This window comes from Macrobrachium nipponense, chromosome 20 (assembly GCF_015104395.2).
Source record: "Macrobrachium nipponense isolate FS-2020 chromosome 20, ASM1510439v2, whole genome shotgun sequence".
NCBI lineage: Eukaryota > Metazoa > Arthropoda > Malacostraca > Decapoda > Palaemonidae > Macrobrachium > Macrobrachium nipponense.
In genome coordinates, this window is record NC_061089.1 from 12814221 (window position 1) to 12837613 (window position 23393).

General features: G+C 37.0%; 2 protein-coding genes across 3 annotated transcripts in view; one reads left to right on the forward strand and one right to left on the reverse strand.

Moving 5' to 3' along the window:
* Window positions 1–23393, reverse strand: part of LOC135221776 (protein HID1-like) — a 476459-nt gene that overhangs the window by 139560 nt on the left and 313506 nt on the right. The gene's annotated exons all lie outside the window — the stretch shown is intronic.
* The window catches only part of LOC135221772 (protein HID1-like), a 63562-nt gene that overhangs the window by 20234 nt on the left and 19935 nt on the right, over window positions 1–23393 (forward strand). The window contains exon 3 of the mRNA XM_064259595.1: window positions 8346–8510. Coding sequence (XP_064115665.1) covers window positions 8346–8510 — 165 coding nt within the window. The remainder of the gene's footprint in view (window positions 1–8345; window positions 8511–23393) is intronic.

Sequence of the window (23393 nt, forward strand, 5' to 3'; positions counted from 1 at the left end):
CTCTCTCTCTCTCTCTCTCTCTCTCTCTCTCTCTCTCTCTCTCTCTCTCTCTTTTACCGAGATGAAAGAATTTTTATGGTACTAGTATATAAAATGTTTATTGATAATTTCAGTTATTTAATAATAATAATAATATAATAATAATAAAACTTTAATTACAAAATTCATAATGGTCGTATTTTAAAGAGATGAAAATGACCTTTCCATTTCACTTGTAAGGATAATTCCTCTTTCTTACTGAGATGAGAGAATTTTTATGGTAGATGCACATGTTTATTATATTTTCAAATAATAATAATAATAATAATAATAATAATAATAATAATAATATAGAAGTAGGGATAAAGCTACCAGATGGGAGCAACATCAAACACATAGATGAGACAGGATACAAATACCTGGGAATAATGGAAGGAGGAGATATAAAACACCAAGAGATGAAGGACACGATCAGGAAAGAATATATGCAGAGACTCAAGGCGATACTCAAGTCAAAACTCAACGCCGAAATATGATAAAAGCCATAAACACATGGGCAGTGCAGTAATCAGATACAGCGCAGGAATAGTGGAATGGACGAAGGCAGAACTCCGCAGCATAGATCAGAAAACAGGAAAACATATGAGCAATACACAAAGCACTACACCCAAGAGCAAATACGACAGACTATACATAACACGAAAGGAAGGAGGGAGAGGGAATACTAAGGTATAGAGGACTGCGTCAACATCGAAAACAGAGCACTGGGGCAATATCTGAAAACCAGTGAAGACGAGTGGCTAAAGAGTGCATGGGAAGAAGGACTAATAAAAGCAGACGAAGACCCAGAAATATACAGAGACAGGAGAAAGACAGAAAGAACAGAGGACTGGCACAACAAACCAATGCACGGACAATACATGAGACAGACTAAAGAACTAGCCAGCGATGACAATTGGCAATGGTTACAGAGGGGAGAGCTAAAGAAGGAAACTGAAGGAATGATAACAGCGGCACAAGATCAGGCCCTAAGAACCAGATATGTTCAAAGTACGATAGACGGAAATAACATCTCTCCCATATGTAGGAAGTGCAATACGAAAAGTGAAACCATAAACCACATAGCAAGTGAATGCCCGGCACTTGCACAGAACCAGTACAAAAAGAGGCATGATTCAGTAGCAAAAGCCCTCCACTGGAGCCTGTGCAAGAAACATCAGCTACCTTGCAGTAATAAGTGGTACGAGCACCAACCTGAAGGAGTGATAGAAAACGATCAGGCAAAGATCCTCTGGGACTATGGTATCAGAACGGATAGGGTGATACGTGCAAACAGACCCAGAACGTGACGTTGATTGACAAGGTCAAGAAGAAAGTATCACTCATTGATGTCGCAATACCATGGGACACCAGAGTTGAAGAGAAAGAGAGGGAAAAATTGGATAAGTATCAAGATCTGAAAATAGAAATAAGAAGGATATGGGATATGCCAGTGGAAATCGTACCCATAATCATAGGAGCACTAGGCACGATCCCAAGATCCCTGAAAAGGAATCTAGAAAAACTAGAGGCTGAAGTAGCTCCAGGACTCATGCAGAAGAGTGGTGATCTAGAAACGGCACACATAGTAAGAAGAGTGATGGACTCCTAAGGAGGCAGGATGCAACCCGAAACCCACACTATAAATACCACCCAGTCGAATTGGAGGACTGTGATAGAGCAAAAAAAAAAAAAAAAAAAAAAAAAAATAGAAGTAGTAATAATACGATAACTAATTTCAAAAGAAAATTCTTCCCTTCATCTTTTTCTGTATCAATTTCCCTACCTCATAACTCCAGTGACACTCAGAGCTTAACAATGCCATACAGTGGTCAACGAATTTAATGGTTTTATGTAATCTCTCTTCTCTCTCTCTCTCTCTCTCTCTCTCTCTCTCTCTATCTCTCTCTCTCTTGTATTTAGTGAAAATATACAGTAATTTGTGAATACACAGTGTTGCCACATGAAAAAGTAAATTAGTGATAATTTTAGAGATTTGGCCCTAAGAAAAATTGCAAATTAGTGAAATTTTCCCTGTGGACATGTTTTCAAGAAAGTCGTTCCGGCCTACGACGATTTTCGGGTTACGATGCGTCTTAAGAACGGAACCCCCGTCATACCCCGGCAACTGCCTGTATATATATATATATATATATATATATATATATATATTATATATATATATATATATATATATATATATATATCAAAGATATATAAAGATATATAGATATATATAGATTATATATATATAGAATATAGATATATATATATATACAGAGATATATATAGATATATATATAGATAGATATATATATATATATATATATATATATATATATATATATATATATATATATATATTATTACTGTGGGCTCCCTGTATTTGCATTCTCTGGATTCGCTGACTCACGCATTTGTGGATTTCTCTCTGGAACATATCCCCCTATTATTTGCAGGAAATTTGCCTATTCATAGTATTTTCTATGAGAATATCCATAAATTCCTGTTTTTCTATCAATTTCATCATAAAATGCACTTTTTGTGATAAAACTTGAAAAACCAAAGAGGCCATTTAAGGATTTTTATATAGGTTCCAAGTATAATTACGGGGGTTTCGGGGGTGTCTGGTGCATATCAATGAAAACGGGGGACCACTGAATATTTATTTAATGTTATGTTGTTATTTAATCATACTGTATTAAGATAAGTTAATACTATTTAAAAATTAGTAAAACATTTTTTTATCTTAAAAAAAAAATGTATTAGTCATGAAAATAGCATAAAAAATACACTAATTAGTGAATATTTCTCACCAAAAAAAGTCCACAAAATATAGAATTTTTCACTAATAATTTACAGATAGGTTTCACAGAAAAATCCACGAATGAGTCCACGAGAATGCAAATACAGGCAATTGAATGTATTCACTAATTACGCACTGTATTTTCATATTTTTGGGACTAAAATATTCATTTTATATGAAAAAATTATTTGCAATACAAATTTTAAAAAAACATGTATTAAGATTAATAAGAATAAATGATAATAAAATTGAATAATAAATTTAAATATTATATTAATAATAATACAGTGAACCCCCCGTATTAACGCACTCCGGATTCGCGGACTCACTATTTGCAGATATCTCTCTTGAACATATACCCCCATCATTTGTGGAAAATTTGCCTATTCACTGTATTTTTCTGAGAAATATCCACAAATTCCTGTTTTTTTTATCAATTTCATCATAAAATGCACTATTAGTGATAAAACTATTAAAAAAAACAGATATACGTAAACATTTTGAGTGGGTTTTTTTAACTAACAAAATAGGCAGTTTTAAGCATTTTTATAGGGGTTTCAACTATGTGTCGATATTGGCCATTTTATGGCATTCCCCCGCAAATACGGGGGAACACTGTGCTGTACTCGTACTGATGATAAGATTAAATCATACAGGTTTCATCTCCTCTGGGGTTGCTTCTTCCCCTTCTTTAGGGGTTTTGGGAGGCTTTGGAGGGTCCTTCTTCATGGTCTTGAGAAACACTTACAGCTGCTTTTACTAATTCTTCATGCTGACGAGGACGTTATTGTAGGGCGCCTGTGCTGCATCAAGGGTATTTGAACATTTTATGGAGCGTTCCATATAAGGATCCCATGCCAGAGCAGTTTCCTGCACCTCATAAGTTGGGACAGGCATTCGAAAGATAGGTTCTCATCCTCTTCCTCATCCCCTGAACCTGGTGTTTCTTCTTCCTTGCTGGCAGACTTCGTCAGCTCTTCCAAATCCTGGTCCATCTGGGGTTTAGAGTGGGCATCAGTAAGGATTCCTATTTCATCCTCAGTGGTGTCATCAAAGCCTTCTTGACCAAGCATCCTTCCCAATTGGGCTGCTTTATCATTGGCCAAATGTTGAATTTCATCAGGAGAAAAGTCCTTATAATTGTGAACACATACTAGCCACAACCACTTCCAGCATGCGTTAAGAGTATCCCTTTTCATATCATTCAATGACCGGTCTATGACAGTCAGACGTGGCAGTCATGAATTTATGCCAATACAGTTGACCTCCCTGTATTCACATTCACGGACTCGTACCTGCGGATTTCTCTGTGGCCAATATTTATCCATTATTCGTGGGAAATTCTCCTATCTGGGTTTTTTCTGTAAGAAATATCCACAAATTACTATATTTTCATATAAATTTCATGATTAAATGCACTTTTTGTGATAAAACTATTATAAAATCGGGTATAAAAGCATTCTTAGTGTGTTTTTATTTAGTTTGAACTAAAAAATAGGCAGTTTTAAGCATTTCTATGGGAGTTCTACTTATTCGCGGATTCTAGCGGGTTCTGGAACACATCCCCCCGCGGGTTCTGGAACACATCCCCCCGCGAATACAGGGGTCCACTGTACTTTTTCAGTGTAAATTCACTGTCAGTGCCCATTGCCTTCACAAGGTGCTCGGAGTTCTGGGTGTAGAGTGCCTTTAAGGCATAGATCATCCCCTGGTCCATGCTGGAGGAGAGAGGTTTTGTTGGCAGAGAGAAACTTGAGCTGGATTCTGTTGTATAAAGTTCCAGTGGGTGGCTGCCAGCATTATCTGTAATCAACATGTTGAACTCCATGCCCTTGTCATTAAACATTGTGTAACTTGAGTGATGAAGCTCTGAATGAACCTGTTATCTGTAAGAACTTTGGTGATCCAGACCTTGGGGTTGTGCATCCAACATGTAGGCAGCAAGTGCTTATTCTTATTCTTTAGGGCCCCTGGGATTTGCAGCTTAGTAAATGAGGCCTGGTTTCAGCATGAAGACAGCTGCATTGCCACACATGATGAGGGTAACCCTATCCTTCTGGGCCTTGAACCTGGAGGCTTTGGCTTCATTCTTCATCAGGTATGTATGTGAAGGCGTCTTCTTTCAGAACAAGCCACTCTTGTTGATACTGAATCCAGTTCTGGATGGTAGCCCTTGTCTCAGATGATTTTCTTGAAGGTGTCAGGATATTTCGCGACCGCTTCCATCTGCCAATGCCACTTCCCCATGCAGAGAAACTCTTTAGTTGGAACTGCCTCAAAAAATGGTGGAAAGACATCTTGTGGCTCTTCCTTTTCTTCAGTGGGTTTGTCAAAGTCTAAGAAGTCTGCTTCCTGTACATTGCCACCTTCCATAACAGTTGATAGCTGCTGGTAGGGCTGTCATGCCTTCTCGCAAATGAAGATGGTGTCGAGGGGATGTTCTTACGGCAGTCCGTGATCCAGTATGCCAAGGCCAACTCTATCCTCTTGATGGTCTTATCATGCACTGTAGAAACCTTCTTGGCACTACTGTAGCAGTTGACACTTCCAGCCTTCCTTATCTCTGTCTCTTTCTTCTTGATGTACTGCATAGTACTCTCATTCACGCCACAGTGGCAGGCTACTACTGCGCAACTTTTGCCTTCTTTCAACACATCCAGAAATCTTATCTTTGCCAGAATCCTTAGAAGGAGCAGGGCATTTAGGAGGCATCTTAGGACATTATTATACAGATTAAGTCTGCAAACAAAGATGCATCCATGCTGGAGGAGAGAGGTTTTGTTGGCAGGAAGAAACTCGAGCTGGATTCCCTTGTGATAAAGTTCCAGAGAGTGGCCACCAGCACTATCCTATAATCAACATGTTGAACTTCATGCCCTAGTCATTAAGGTATTGCGTAACTTGAGGGATGAAGCTTTGAATGAACCAGTTATCTGTAAGAACTTTGGTGATCCAGAACTTGGGGTTGTGCATCCAACATGTAGGCAGCAAGTGCTTTTTCTTATTCTTTAGGGCCCCTGGGATTTGCAGCTTTGTAAATGAGGCCTGGTTTCAGCATGAAGCCAGCTGCATTGCCACACATGATGAGGGTAACCCTATCCCTCTGGGCCTTGAACCTGGAGGCTTTGGCTTCATTCTTCATCAGGTATGTATGTGAAGGCATCTTCTCCCAGAACAAGCCACTCTTGTTGATATTGAACACCAGTTCTGGATGGTAGCCCTTGTCCCAGATGATTTTCTTGAAAGTGTCAGGATATTTTGCAACCACTTCCATGTCTGTCAATGCCACTTCCCCATGCAGAGAAACTGTAGTTGGAACCGCCTCAGAAAACAGTGGAAAGACCCCTTATTGGCCTGAAAACCTTGAGGAGCTGTTGATGGTCTATCTTGTGGCTCTTCCTTTTCATCAGTGGGTTTGCGAAGCCTAAGACATCTGCTTCCTGTACATTGCCACCTTCCGTAACAGTTGATAACTGCTGGTAGAGCTGTCGTGCCTTCTCACAAATGATGATGGTGTCTAGGGGGATGTTCTTATGGCAGTCTGTGATCCAGTATGCCAAAGCCAACTCTATCCTCACGATGGTCTTATCATGCACTGTAGAAACCTTCTTGGCACTACTGTAGCGGCTAACACTCCCAGCCTTCCTTATCTCTGCCTCTTTCTTCTTAATGTACCGCATGGTATTTTCATTCATACCACCACGGCAGGCTACTACTGTATAACTTTTGCCTTCTTTCAACACATCCAGAAGTCTTACCTTTGCCAGAATCCTAGAAGGAGCAGGGCATTTAGGAAGCATCTTAGGGCGTTATTATACAGATTAACACTGCAAATAAAGATGTGGAAAGTACACAGATACAATCAATACACTCAACCAGGCTAAGGAAATGCTTTGAACTGACAGAGATGTGCACTCCTTACATCTCAGAGAAAGTTATGGGGGTAGACAGCCAATCAGCACCAAGGGTACAGCCAGTCATCATCAAGGAAAATGGTACAGCTGTAGTCACGTTGTTCTACAAACTAACTATGTATTTTAGATATGCTTTACTATCATTCTAAAACACTTTGTTATTTCAAAGTCACTGTACAATACAGCTTAATATCAGTCAAATGTGTTATTTCAAAATCATTGTACAACACAGCTAAATATCAATCAAATGTGTTATTTCAAAATCGTCGTACAACACAGCAAAATATCAATCAAATGTACAGTATGCGCAGTACATGATGTGCAAAGTATACCGTTTGTAAGTGACCCAGTATCCTAGGATTTCTGTCCAGTTTTAATCAGTGTGTATCTTTTTAAATTGTGCCCTAAGATGCCCCCTGCTTCTTCTATGGCATCAGACAAGAGCTTAAGCGCCAAGGGAAGGTTGTGATGATGCACCAGGAAGAAGTAGAAGTTATTGTAAGGTTCCGCGAAAGGAAAAATCACGCCTAAGTAGCCACCCATTATGGTCTGAACGAGAGTACAGTCTACCTCATTGATAAGGAATACGAAGAGGGAAGAATCTTTGAAGGCCCTTGGTGGAGAAGAAGTTGCTACCATCATTCATGTACGCTGATCCCCCAATAGACCAGGATTTGAAAGATATGTCCCAAGTTAAAAGGAAAGGCAGTATCTGCAGCAGATAGTAGAGGAATGGAACCCTCATAAGGCATGCTCCAAAAACGTTTCAAATGCCTTTGATCTGTGTATGAAGCCTTATAATAACCTCTTAGTCAGTATGAGGAATTATGTCAACATGATGCCTCCTCCCAAAACGTCTAAAGAAGGGGAAGAGGCTTCTCCAGAGTAGGTGCAATTCCTCTTTTTTGCTGTGCTGTCCATATCATCGTTCATTCATCAGATTTCACAGCTAATTCATCAGCATCATCTTCAGCCAACATTGATCACTGATGAGTACCCATATGATTAACCTAATCATAATATTAAGTATTTTAATGTGCATAAGTATTTTTGTTCTCTCTCTCTCTCTCTCTCTCTCTCTCTCTCTCTCTCTCTCTCTCTCTCTCTCTCTCTCTCTCTCTCTCTCTCTCTCTCTCTCATTCCAATGTTTCCTAGTAAAAGAAAATAGGACAGCTTGATTACTGAATGAAAGAAAGTGTGCATGCCCAAATACTGTACAATGGTAACTTGATTCATTTTCACAAGTTGTAAGCCATATTTTTAAGGGTAATGATGTAAGATGACTTTGAAATATTAAAGTGTTTTAGGATGATAGTTTTAAGATATATTTGGTTGTTGAACTAATAAAATAGGCAGTTATAAGAGTTTTTAGAGGGGGGTCTTTGGTGTTTGAACTATTAAAATAGGCAGTTATAAGCATATTTAAAGGGGATTCCAACTTATCGTGGATTTCCCCTGCATATACCAGGGGTTGACTATAGTATGTACTTATAAATTTAAGCACCAGTGATGATTAATTTAACATAAGGCAACTGTATTGTTATATTATGATAGTGTTGTGATATTCCAATTTAGCCAATGGTTAATTTTTTGTATTTTTTTTTCAGTTTCACCTTATATTAAAACAATGTCAATGGTAACAGCAAACAAGCTCTTGCATCTCTTGGAAGCATTTTCAACGCCGTGGTTTTTGTTTTCAGCGCCTCACCATCACCATTTAGTATTTTTCCTACTAGAAACATTTAATAATATCATTCAGTATCAGTTTGATGGTGAGTCATATTTTTTTGTATTTTTAAAATGTTATGATAATTATATGAGATTTCTTTTAACTTCTAAGAACAATTGTACTGTATGTGAGTTAATATTCTGTATTTAACAGAATATTGCGTCATAATTGTTTCTTGCTTTGTGAAGTCTATTGTACAGAGTTGTTTCATGTACGTAATTGTGCAGTTCTTGGTGTTACAGCATGCAGTTTTGGCCTGTGTCATTACATTTTGCAGACCTATTTATTTTACTAGTGTTTACAGTATGAACTGTTGGCTGGAAGATACTCATTCTTGAAGCAGTGCTTGTATTTTTCAAGACTAGTACTCTATTAGCACTGTTATCATTGGAGTCTCATAATACCTTTGCCCATGTCAGTAACCCTTATTTTTTAATAGTAGTTTTATTGGGTAATTCCTTATCATTAAGGTAAGGAGGATCTTTGTTTCACAACAATCCCATTAGTTTTTGAGTCCACATTGCATTCGTGAACATTCTTGACATGGTTATTTGTCTTTCAGACAGAAGAACAATTATTCACTCATACACCCTCTGGACACATCTTGGGTAATAACTACTCTATCAGAGAGTTACTGACTTGTTTGCTTTTGCTGACAATAATTTCCTCTCATGTTTTTATTTATTACTCTTGACTTGGCACTTGCAGGTGTTGTCAGTTGGTAACATTGGTATTTTTTAATACATTTTTAAGGCTGTCAAGTATGCCTGTTACTGATGATGTTAATTGAGGTTTTAGTGTTTTTAGTCTTTTGTTTATTGCTTTTTTTGTATGTATTTTTATATATTTTTAGTAAACAAATGAGTTGTTCCCTTATAAGTACTGAGAGATAGATTCATCATGCCATCTGTCTCATTTGTCATGTACAGTGTTGTTGAGATTTTTGTATTCTGTTTTTTCTTTGTTCAGTATTTTACTTTTACTGTGTGTGTAATATTAATTTTGTTTAAGCTTTTCAGAGTATTGCAGTGTATTATTTTTTAGTGTATTCTGTATGCTATTCTTTGTATTTTGTTGATTACCTGCTCTGCTTAATGTGTTTTAGTGCCTGCTATTCTTTTTATAGTGTTTTCACTGTGTACTATAATCATACCTCAGCACTTTGTTAAGGTATATCATCATGTATCTCACTTTCATGTCTTCTTTGGAGACGGATACAGTTGTACTGAGCAGCACATATCACTGCCACCACTATTTTATGTCAGGAAGACATAAATGGGCAAATATGAACTTGACATCTGCATATGCATCCAAGTCTTGTTTTTTGGCCTGCCCCTGGATCTTTCCCTCCTTGGTTAAGTTGAAGGAGGGAGAGTTGTTTACTGGTGCCTATGTACGAGTATGTTTCCCAGTTTTGTTTTTTACCTGCTCATTTCTCACTTCCATTTTCTGCTTCTCTTGCTGTCCTTAGTAACCAAACTGTCTGTTTGACTGTAACTGATGCCTTTACTATATGTTCAATTTCTACTGTGCTTCCAGTGCAACCTGCCTTCCCAGCTCCAACCTTACCTGCTGTGTAAGTTCTGGTGCCCGAGTTTCTGTATGCAGTTGCAAGAGACCATTTTTCTCCTCCATGCCTGGAGTGTTTCAGTACTGTCTCTACTAGGTTATTGTCTTCTTTGCAACCTTATGCACATCCAGCTGTCTTTGTTACATGCTACCCTGTTACTCCTGTTTCTGTTGGTGTGGCAACTATGGCTGTGCCATTACCTTTGGAACCTTATGCTCCTGCTATGTTTGATGTTCCTGTGATTCCAGTGTTGCATCTTTTTAGTGCAGTGTCTGTTGTTCTTGTTGTTCTTATTTATGCAGTTGCCTGTTCTAGCTGCCTCCATTGGTGTGGTATTGCCAGCCTTCCAGAAACCTGCTTTAACTGCATTTTATGCTGCGTTGATTTTCCCTGATATTGTTAAGTCTCCATTGGATCTGCCTTTACTAGTTTTTATAATCAAATGTGATCTTGGCCATGAGTTAAATTACTTGGAATGGGCCTTCAAATCACATGCTACAGTGGTTGCAACCCCTCACCTCCACTGGTTCTGAATAGTGTCTTTACCAACTGACTATTGCAAGAATGGGTACACTCTTGACCTTGTCAAGTAGACCTTCTTTCAGAATCCTGTCTGGTTTTTCACCTTTGTCTAGCAATGTTCCATCCTCTTCTGTGTTAACAACTATAACCATTCATTACAGGAGGAGGCATTCCCCATTACTTGAAATCCCCTGGACAAAAGAACAAGTGAGGGAGGGAGCCATGTTACAAGACATGGTGACTGAGAGCAGAAGAATGGCAGTGGATCGTTGTGGTCAGATAATCAATATCAGCTAAGACTCCTTAGTACTGAGATAGTGGACACAGTGCAGCAATCCATCAAGATGGAGGACTCCTGGTATCCATAGACCTCAAGGGTGCTGACTTGCACATTATAATCAGTATTTCATAGAAAAAAATACTTTTGTTTTTGGCAGGAAGGGTATTCCAGTTTCGATCCTTGTGTTTCAGCTTAGCTACATCTCCACATGCAGGCAGTCCCTGGTTATCGGTGGGGGTTCTATCTCGGCGGGTTGCTGATAAGCGAAAACTGCCATTAACCGAAAATCTGCAATTTATGGCTCCAAGTTTCTGTTAATGGCACTGATAACCAGTTAATGGTGCCTCTTGTTAGGTATGCTATGGTGCCATAACTCTATTATCGGCACCTTATGAGGCTGATAACTGAAACTTGGCCTGTTATGGCGCCATAAATTGCTGATTTTATGGCGCTACACAAGCGCCTTAAAACCGGATTGCCATTAAACGAGTCCGCCGATAACTGGGAACTGCTTGTATCTTTATATGGACTTTGGAAACAGTGGCAGCTTAAGCACATTTGTATGTCATAAGGCATCATAGACGTTTGCATTATTGGCTAGTGATGACAGCAATAGTGATGAGTTGTGACAACTTTTAATAATCTGTGTTGATTAAATGTGTTAGCCCCTACCTTGGCCATCACATCAACAGTGAGGAGTCCTTTTTGGTCCCTTTGTTGAGGGCTATGGAGCTGGGCTTTAGTTCAACCTTCAGAGAAGAGAATCAGGAAACTGCTGGTAGTGATTTGATTATTCCGTTACCAATTTAGTTTGTTGGCCAAATTGTGGCAATCTTGGATCAATCTTGGATTGGCTATATATCATGAAAAGCTGGTTTCACAATGTTACTTTAGGATAAAGCCCCCACAACTTCATTGGTCAAAGCCATGGTCTGTTGTCTTACTCCCAGACATTAATCCAGTCCTTATTGTAAGCTTTGTAGTAGTGGCAAGATCCAGTCACCTGTTAGTTGAATTTCATTTGTTTCTTCATCTGTGCAAGACTTTTTTGTTCAAGGATACATCCAGTCATGGTTGAGGTGACTTGGAGCCACTTGGAGTTGAAGGCAGTCTTTGTAGGCTTTGCTCTACAATTGGTAGAAAGAGTAGTCAGTGTTAGTAGGAAGAGTAGTCAGTGTCTGTTTGACTGTAACTGATGCCTTTACTATATGTTCAATTCCTACTGTGCTTCCAGTGCAACCTGCCTTCCCAGCTCCAACCTTACCTGCTGTGTAAGTTCTGGTGCCCGAGTTTTTGTATGCAGTTGCAAGAGACCATTTTTCTCCTCCGTGCCTGGAGTGTTTCAGTACCTAGAATAACTTGGATATATTTCCCAAAATTTCCTTTCATTTGGCCTTAAAAGCCAGGCTCTGGCAGAGCACAAGACCTCCACTAATACAAAGATACAAAGATAACAATGTTGATTGTCTCCTTTTGCTGCAGCAGGATCTATTTGCAGGTCTTCTCCCAATGCTGATAAGACAGTCTTGAGAGATTTCTATTTTGTAAGAGTCTTTTCAAGCAGCCACGCCTCTTGAGCTTCCATGACAACTCTGGCATGCTGTATCTCCATTCCTGGAGACTATTGAATAAGAACTCAGGGCAAAGGCTTTTCTAAAGATGTTGCGGCTGTCGTCAACCAATCCTGCTGAACTTGACCACCAGCCTTGACTTGTCAAAGTGGCCTAGTTTTTGTGATAGATGCAGCAAAAGGGACATTAATGTAGTTAAAAGGTGCTCAACACTACTTCTACATTAATTGCCAGCTTTGTTCCCTGCCTACAGCATCAGTCACCTATTTGGTTTGACAACAAGGGATAGCTGTGATCCCTTCTCAAGGACTTATAAAGGAGGATTTATCATTTGGATAGATATCTTCTTGGGCAATTAAAAGGATGATTCATCATTTGGATAGATATCTTGTTGAGCAATTGACAGGTTATATCTGAATACCCAGGAAATACTCCACAAGCTATCGCTTGAAAGATTGATGTAGATAAAGACAAAGCTGAGAAACAAAATTTTTATAAAGGATTAGTTTATCCAGACCTCTGAGCCTAATAAAGGCTCTTCTCAGACTGGTTAAGAGACTAAGACTTGTCTTTAGGGGGACATCCTCTTGTTGGTAATATGTCCTTTGCTCCTCAATGTCATGGACGTAGGGTTGACTAATAAAATATTTTCAGCAAGTGTGCTGATTATTGCAAAAATGTATATGATTGCTGGAAGGACTTAACAAAAATCAGTTGCAAGAGAACCTTGAGAAAATAAGTGCTCAGTAAGGTGGTAGATGCAGTTCAGTGTAGATAAAGACAAAGTTGTGCAAATAGGGTACAAAAACAAGAATGTCAAGTATTACATACTGGGCAAGGAGTCAAAGATTTGTCATCAAGAGAATGATCTAAGGGTCATTATCACTAGTGACTTATAAACTCTAAGCAGTGAATAGAAGTCAAAAAGCAAACCCAGTTAATACTAGGATACATTAAATGGCCAATTTACTATCAGGAAAATGAAGCCAACACAACCCTTATACGCAGATGTACTGTCAAACCGTGGATTTTATACGCCCTGTATTTCGTAGACTTTTTCTGACAAAATTTTGACTGGGGTTTTGTACATATCCTTGGATTTTGTACACCCATAAATGCTCCCTCTAGGGCCCACCTTATAAGTATTTGTTGTGTGCTTTTTTTTTTTTTTTTTTATATTAAAGTGCAACTGCTAAATAAGCCATCGTGGGACCAAAGAAAGTTCCAAGTTCCAGCCCGTCTATAAAAAAAAAGCGAGGAACACTTTAGAATTTATGAAAGAGCTCATAGCAAGGTATTGGAGGATGTTGCATGCCGATCACAGTAATAAAATGCCTACAACAAGTGCTGCTGTTATTGAATTTAAGGCCAGCAGAAGCTGGTTTGAAAAATTCACAAAGCAAACGGGCATACTTAATGTGCCTACTTCAGTGATTAAGGACATGTTTGCAAAGTGGAGTGATGTTAGAAATTTTGTGGAGAATTGTCATCCGAACAAAGATGATGTAATCCATGTCTCCAACATGTTTAATGACAATGCCGTGTTTCACTTAAGGCAAATTTTAAAGACACCAGAAACAAATGTCTCTGGACATTTTTGTTGTGCAACACGGGTCCAGTGACTCGCAAGCTTATCCTAGTGCCAGTAAAAAATGAAGAGGGGAACTAACCTCAGATAGTGCCAGTAAAAACTGAAGATGGGAAGTAACCTCAGATAATCCTTGATATCTTAAGTCCTTCTGGATGACAATTCCCCTTCCAAACAATAGCCTCTCCTTCATGAGACATTCTGGAACGGATTACGTATGAAAACCGAGGTTCCACTGTCCTCATTTAGACCCCACTCTGAGTATAGGCTGTCCATGGTTGCCATCCAGAAGGATGGAAATAAAAGCAGCTTTGGCAAGAGCAACCACACGCATACCAATATTCAGATGCCCTAGTTATCACAGAAGGGTAGAATGCTTCAGTTTGATTTGTTTAGAAAAGCTTTGAGTAAGAAAATATTTAAGACACACAAGATGCAAACAACATAAGATTGTGGTTAATGTCAAGGGAGAAATGCCAAAGTTAGCAGTGGCATGGTTTTGAATACCAGTTGCTTATGTTTATGGTATAAAGTCCTGAGCAAAAGATATACCCATAGAATTCTAAACTTTAATATAAAGAAATAAATAAATGATTAACAAGTGCGGCAACCACTTTATCCAGTCTGTGTTTGGAACTGGCTGGTGGTGGTACTATTCACTGCTTCAGTTGGTAGTCTGTTCCAAAATGAGGCTAACAAAAGAAGCAGGTTTCCAGGAATAAGTTTCATTTTGTGCTGATGTGTTGGAAGGTGAAACCAGACAGGGAAGAGTGATAGTAAAATTAGTGCCCTCTGTCTCCTTGCCTTTTTAAAAGGAATATTGAGAGTGGTGTTTTGAATATATTAGATACTTTCTGTATATGTTGGGTTTTACCTTAAGGATGTGCATAAAGAGAAGGTATATACTCATGGGATGAATGATCACTCTTTTTGTCAGGGAGAAGAAATATATTGTCTTGGGAATTTCAAGATTTGATATTTGACCTTTGAGGCTCAGTTGGTGTTGGGATTCCCAGTGTATAGTACTATAACAAATTGTATAAAAAAATCCACATCAGTAGACGCATTAAGGGGGCCGGCCGGCTAATGCCGTTTTTTAACGACAGGACTTTGACATTCATACCACTTAATAAGGTGACTTGGGACATCTCCAAACTGCATATGATTTTTGCCTCTGACCTTCGGTTTTGTGACGCCAGGGCAATTTATCCCGAAAATAACCATTTTTCAAATTCTATCTCCTCCCTTGATATTTAATATTAAGACCTGGGATTACTACCATATATAGACCTGATGTAGACCTCCAATCAAATGGAGAGTTTTTTTCTAAAAGTCATTTATTTGCTAGATATGAATTTTTCAATATGGTAAAAAAATAAACCCTATAAATCACGAGAAAAAAATTTATAAAAAAAAGACAAAACAAAAATTGGAAAAAAGGGCTCTATTTGATTGTTCTATAATGTCTTTCTGAGTTATATACCAAATTCCAATGTTATACAGTAGAGACCCGGTTCACGACCGTATTAGAACTCGACATAATCGGATTTCGCCACTAAATTTCCAATAAACTTTGTATCTGTTTTCAACCAAAAAACCAGTCTCCGACCCACGACCATATGATGTTTGTAAACAAAACTGTTTCCGCCAGCCGCCGCTAGTTGGCGTCATCCAGTGCTACCAAATGTAGCATAATTTCATGTTTTTTTAGCATAATTTGACCCAAGAATTGGAGCTTAGCATAATTTCTTTCACACTTAGGGTTCTAGTACAATTTTAGAATGTAATTTCACTAAAATTTTAAATAAAATGCAGAAAATTCCTCAATTTCATACACAGCTATAGTGAATGTATCTTCAAGTGAAATTGCCTCAAAAGCAGCACTAACAAATGAGTTAATTGCTAAGTTTGAACCCAACTAAGGAATGTCAAATTTTGTGAATATAAATAAATACCCACAGTGGCATGACAAACGATCAGTAAAGTGTTAATAATGTTTTTTCTTCATGAGTAAAGAATTACTTTTTTTCCTTTTTTAAGTTTTATTTTTTTCAGTAGTTATCAAAATTTTAATTATTTCTGAAGTGATTTTCACAAATTTTCAAGTATTTATTCATTGTGTATGTGATCTGTTAAAGAAAAATAGTGTTCCAGTGGGCATGATAATGATCAAGTAATAAGTACGTATGTTTTTCTTCTTGAGTAGAGACTGGTTTGTTTGTTTACCTTTTTTTTTAGTTTTAATTTTTCAGTAAATATCAGTAAATAAACAAAAGTTATATTTGAAGTAATTTTTCACACATTTTCAAGTATTTATTATTGTTTATGTGACCTGTTAAGAAAAATGGTTCTGAGTGGCATGATAATGATGCAGTAATAAGTAAAATTTGTTGTTTTTCTTCACATTCGTATGTGTGATCTTCATGCATTTGTCAAATAGTATAATAGTGATTGCATATCAAATAGTGTACTAGTGATGGCGCATGTGATCTATTAAAGAAAAATGGTGTTTTATTACGAGTTTCCTAACATGTAAAAATCATCAAATTATTAGTTATAATATTGTCTGTTCGTCACTTTGTATCATTTCACCTAATATATAAATGTTTTAAATTTCCATTACATCGTTGTTTTAGCTCAAATGTATTAGAGAAATGAGATAATGATAGATTAATAGCATAATTCTGGCACAAAATTGCACCATATTTGGCATAAATTCTTGCTTGGACCGACTAGCATAATTTAGCAAAACGGTTGGTAACACTGGTGACGACACTCGGCATTGTTTAAAGTCCGCAACTAATGTTTACAAAAATTCAAACGTGTCGTGTCTTCTACACCTTGCGCGCATTTCGTTTGCTTTTTCGGTGGTATCAACTCTATACGCAGTTACCTTTTGATTCATCATGGGTCCCAACATTACTACTGGCTATCTATTAAAACCTTTTGCTATTGTTAATCTCTGAAATAATGGAAAAGTGTTTCCATGGCATCTCGCGTTTTCATTCTTCAAAATGTTTCCATCATTTCCAACTCCAAAATAAACCTGAAGTTTTGTCTATCCTCTCCTCTGCATGAAAGTGATGAGCGAAAAAAAGATTTAATCAAGCACCCTTGCTTGATTTTTTTTCAAGCGTAGACATATTCTAAAATCATGCTCACACTTGTGGCGCGCGTTTCAGTAGCAAATGCAATACGTATTTAAGTGTTAGGTTTGGAGTGAAGGCAATGTAACGTACGTAGGTTACATGTGCGGTTCGGTAGCGAATGCAATCTTTAAGCTTTGTTAAGCTTGCCGGTAAAGAAGAAGTTAGTCATAGCTTATATCAGAGAAGCCACTATGCCATATTAAGTGCGTAATAATTAAGAAATTAAGAAGAATCTTTTATGTTGTACTGTAACACATGTCAATGTATTTACGTGTAAGATTTGGTAGTGAAACCAGTTACATATGTAAACATGTTCGGTTCGGTAGCAACGCAATCTAAGCTTTTTAAGCGTGCCGGTAAAGAAGAGTTAGCCTTAGGTTAACTCAGAATCCGCTACGGTATACATTAGTTATAGAAATTAAGTAGATTCCTTTATGTTTACTGTAAAAATACGTCATTGTTTACGTGTGAGATTTGGCAGTGAAACCACTGTCACATACGTAACGTGTGCCGTTCGGTAGCGAACGCAATCTTAATCTTTGTTAAGCTTGCTGGTAAAGAGGAGGTTAGCCTTAGCTTAATCAGAGAAGCCGCTATGGTATAGAATAATTATAGAAATTAAGACCATTCTTTTATGTCTACTGTAAAAAGACGTCAATGTTTACGTATGAGGTCTGGTTGACACAGTTTACATATGCAACGCGTGCGCGGTAACGAACGCAATCTGTATGCTTTGTTTATAAGCTTGATATTAAACTCAAGAGATGCTGGTACGTAATGGTATAGTAATTAAAGACATTAAGAAGATTCTTTTACTTATACGTACGTATATATGTACCATGCAGTACAATAATAATTGTCAAAGTCTAATAAGCTTGAAACCAGCCCTGATATTGGACAATTTGCCGTAAAAGACGCACCTTTTTTATAAGGACATTTATGAAACAAAGTCGTTAGTATCATAACATTACATTTACTGAAAGATAATTTTCAAGCGAATTTGTATACAGTATTGCAGTCGACTCCGTTAAAGATTTACCATAAATTAATATCGAATGTAAACGTTTCCAGGCTTATAGCGAGATATGGTTTGTTTACTACCATAGTCCCGATATAAACCACCAGGGCTGCGCTATGTTTTGTTTCCTTAAATGCCGACTTACTGTAGGCAAATTTTTCAAGTTTTTGATAAATATTGGGTTTAATTTTAATAGTTTATTAATTTACTGTAATAATTAGACTTGCTTTTCAATGTTTTTATTATGTTAGCAACACGTTTTATGCCTACCCACTACACTACGTTCTACTACTATCTTTACCTTAGGTAGCCTATGACGCTTGGTCAACAATCTGTTGGACGCAGGCTAGTTTTCTTTTATACTGTATATTATACATTTAAAATTATAAATACACGTTTAACATGATATTTATTTAACTTTTAACTTATTTAGTTGTAATTTACATGTAATGTATTGTATAAAAAGGCAAGGTTAGGGTAATAACTGATGGTCAAGAACGGATTAATCCATTTTCAGTTATTTCTTATGGGAAAACTTGATTCAGTTCTCGAAATAATTGAATTTCGACGCTCCTTCTGGAACGAATTATCGTCGAGAACCGAGGCTCTACTGTAGTTTTAAAACTAAGTGAGGAGATAGATTTTGAAGGTCAATTAGTATAGCTTTGAGATACGGGCGTTCAAAGTTTTCCTTCATATTTCTATAAAGACAGTGTTAATAAATAATGATTATTATGAATGTATATTTCTTTTTTGTGTATTAATAAACCCAAACTATTTTATTTATCATAATTTAATCATAAATGATGATCCCTTTGCTCATATATCGTAGCCTGGGGCACTGCTTGAGGCAAGATGGGGCACTCCTTCCTACGTAACCCCCTCTCTCCCCTTCACTAACTCGGCTTATTACAGCGAATTTTCTTCTGTATGTTAGCGAGATGTTTTCCTTGTATTTTCCTCTTTGGCATGATGACATTCTTGCCGAAACAAAGATAAACAAACGTAAATGCAAGAGAATGTCAGAGGTGAAACTCGAAGGTGTACTCTTTTTTTTACAAAGACAATTTAATAAATCATGATTATTATGAATTTCATATTCCATTTTGGGTATTAAAAAACCAAAACTATGTTATTTATCATAAATGAAGATCTCTTTGCTCAAAGATCGTAGCCTTGGGCACAGTGTGACGTGTGCTGTCAGGCAAGAAGGGGCCGTTACTAGGCAACCCTCCCCTCTCTCTTCACTAACTACACGTATATTATGATATTCTGTAATAATACTTGAGCGATTTTTCTTCGTCTGTATGTTAGCGAAATGTTTTCCTTGTCTTTTCCTCATTGGCATGATGAACTTCTTGCCGAAACATACATAAACATACGTAAAAGCAAGCGAATGTCACGAGGTGAAACTCGAACGTGTAATCTACTTGAAGTCTGTGGTCCTACTGATTCATGGTTGAACCAGATACTCGCTTCTGCGAGCCACGGAATCTCTACAGATGCCATTTCTCACAATTTCTTTACCAATAATTATCAAAATTTACGATAACAGAAGAAATATTGCATTTTCTTGTACGGATGAATGTTTTAGGCTTATTGAGTTACGTTTACTAATTACCCTGTAACTACGAAAGTAAGGAATTTTGACGAAATATTTCGTATACGTATTCTCAATTGCCATATGAAGCTCCATGAATTTTTTCATGACTTTGCATTTTTTGCCCTATACCACCATATATAGGGGTTCCGGCCAGCCCCCTTAAACCTGTTTCAATGCATGCCATTAACATACTTGTCTCCCTCACACTGGGATCAAACCCTTGACTCTGGACTGAGGCAAAGGTGCTACCAATTAAGTCACAAACATCATCAGGGAAGTTGGAAGTATGTACTTACTTCAGTTCTTATGTTAGTTTAAAATGTATATCTGTTATACAGTGAACCCCCAGATTTGCAGACTCACATATTTGCGAATTTCTCGCAGGAACATATACCCCCATTATTCATGGAAAAGTCACGTATTCGTGGTACTTTTCTATGAGACACCAAATTCCTGTTTTTTTCATTAATTTCATCATAAATTGCACTTTTTGTGGTAAAACTATTAAAAAAACCAGGTATAAACATTTTTAGTGTGGTTTTCTTGAGTTTTACCTAACTAAATATAGGCAATTGTAAGTGCTTTTATAGGAGTTTCAACTATTTGCGGGTTCTTGCTATTTAAGGGGGGTGGATGTCTGGTACCTACCCCCTGCAAATATGGGGGGAACACTGTACACATAATTGCATTTATGAAATATTGTCAGTCAAGTCACTGGGAGGTTGGAAAGTTCAGTAGCCTAGCTAGGGAAATCCCCAGGCACTGCACTGGTTAAGTGTCTAGGTTCAATTTCTTTTATGATTTTTATGATACAACTGGTAGCAGCCTTGCCTTTTCCTTTAGGGTCTTCAGTTATATTGCAATGTGAGGTAGACAATGGTTTTTATTGCACATTTGATTGTGGTTTGATTTCCATTATGTATTAGTAACAATAATACTAGTGCAGAATTTCATTTTATTGATAAAGGGATTTGGACGTAGGAAAAATCTATTTCTGGGGGAAGACCTGTGTCGCCCAATGAAAAATCCCTGTGACTCATTTTTCTAGTATAAATAAACTATAATATACCAGAGAAAAAGCTAATATGGTTATGCTGAAGTTACTACCCTCAGTGCGATCACCCAAAGGGTGTCGGTATAAGTATAGTAGGGGCGTTGTTTACCACAAACCACAGGTCTTCTGCCATTTAGAAGGTTCCCTTCAAAATCTCCCTTCTTGGTGAGAGCCGTTACAACGAAATACTACCACCCGTCCCTGCTCGCCACTACTACTAATACCCACGCGCTACAATTCCCATTCCTGAAAATAGTTCTACAAACTTGGATTAGTCAGGGTGGGAAAATAATGTTAATAGGGTTAGGGTTCATCGGGCGACACAGGTCTTCCCCCAGAAATAGATTTTTCCTACGTCAAAATCCCTTTTCTGGGATCGACCTGTGTCGGCCGATGAAAACATACCAGAGAATGTTATACAAGTTTTAGTCTAAATTATATATATATAAATAGGGTTAATAATACCCAGTATAAAAATTTATAAACAGTTTTAATTCTTATTGTTAAGTATATAACTTATAACTAGTATTAACCCTTTACTGCCGACTGGACGTATTTTACGTCGACATTTTTTGTCTCTCGTGTGCCAACTGGACGTATTTTATGTCGACTTACAAAAGTTTTTTTTAAAATTCGCGGAAAAATACTTATTGGCCTACCAGCCTAAAACTTTTAAATCATGCGCCTTAAGGGATGCTGGGAGTTCACGGATCAAGGTGTTGTTTTGTTTACAATCGTTACGCAGGCGCGCAAGCGTGAATTTCTTTCTTGCCGCACTAAAAAGTATCTGTGACACATCTCGGAAATTATTTCGTCACTTTGACATAATTTTTGTACCATTGTAAATTAGCTGTTACATGAAGTATTATATATGAAAATGTGTGCATTTTTATGTAGAATACAACAATAAAATACTCATGATTGTAGCTTTTATCAGTTTTGAGATATTTTCATATAAATAACGATAATTGCCAAAATTTCAACCTTTGGTCAACTTTGCTCTTACCGAAATGTTCGAAAAACGCAATTGTAAGCTAAAACTCTTATATTTTAGTAATATTCAATCATTTACCTTAATTTTGCAACTAATTGGAAGTCTCTAGCACAATATTTTGATTTATGGTGAATTTATGAAAAAACTTTTTCCTTATGTCCGCGCGGTAACTCTTCCGAAAAAAATCATACATGCGATTGTGGTAATGTTTGCACCATTTTAAAATTAGCCGTTATATAAAGTTTATATATGGAAATATGCGCAATTCATGCACAATACAACTAAAAACAACCGCCCATGGTTGTAGCTTTTATCAGTTTGAGATATTTTCATATAAATAACGATAATTGCCAAAATTTCAACCCTTCGGTCAACTTTGACTCTACCGAAATGGTCAAAAAACGCAATTGTAAGCTAAAACGCTTATATTCTAGTAATATTCAAGCATTTACCTTCATTTTGCAACAAATTGAAAGTCTCTAGCACAATATTTCGATTTATGGTGAATTTATGAAAAAAATAAAATTTTCTGTACGTCCGCGCGGTAACTCTTCCGAAAAAATCATATGTGCGATTGTGGTAATGTTTGCACCATTTTAAATTAGCCGTACATAAAGTTTTATCACCATGAAAATGTGCGCAATTTCATGTAGAATATAACAAAAAGTAATTGAAGGTTGTAACTTTTCTCATTTTTGAAATATTTGCATATAAATCACGATAAATAGAAAAAAACCACGTTCGGTCAACTTTGACTCTACCGAAATGGTCGAAAAACGCTGTTATAAGCTAAAACTCTTATATTTTAGTAATATTCAGTCATTTACCTACATCTTGAAACAAATTCGAAGTCTCTAGCAAAATATTTAGATTTATGGTGAATTTTAAAAAAAATCTTTCCTTCCCTACGGCGCGCGGATTCTCCGCCACAAATCTCCGAAATGCGTACGTCCCATTCTCGGAATATTTGCTCCGTTTCATATTAGGCATTTCATAGAGTTTTATATATGAAAATGTGTGCAATTTCATGTAGAATAAAAAGAAAAATATTTGAAGGTTGTAGCTTTTCTTATTTCCAAAATAATTGCATATAAAAAATATATATTAAAAAATTCGACATTCGGTCAAATTTAACTCTTCAGATATGGTCGAAAACTGCAATTGTAAGCTAATACTCTTACAGTATAGTAATATTCAATCATTTGTCTTCATTTTGAAAGAAATTGGAAGTCTCTAGGACAATATTTAGATTTATGGTGAATTTTTGAAAAAATTTGTTTACGTCCGCGTGTTACGAATTCATGCATTATTTTGTGATAATATTTTCTCTGTGTTGCTTTTATCGTTTTACAATGTGTTATATACCAAAATTATCGCAATTTAGTGTACATTACAACGAAAAAAAAGTAACTTGTTTCCTTTAACCGTTTTGTGCTCAGCGCGATTTGAATACAATTATATATGAAATTTCGTTTTTGCGTTATCATATATCGCTTATGATATATGATGATAAGATAATTTTTTTCCTTTCTGATGATTGCATACTAAACTTCAGCCAATGACAAAAAAAGGAGCCA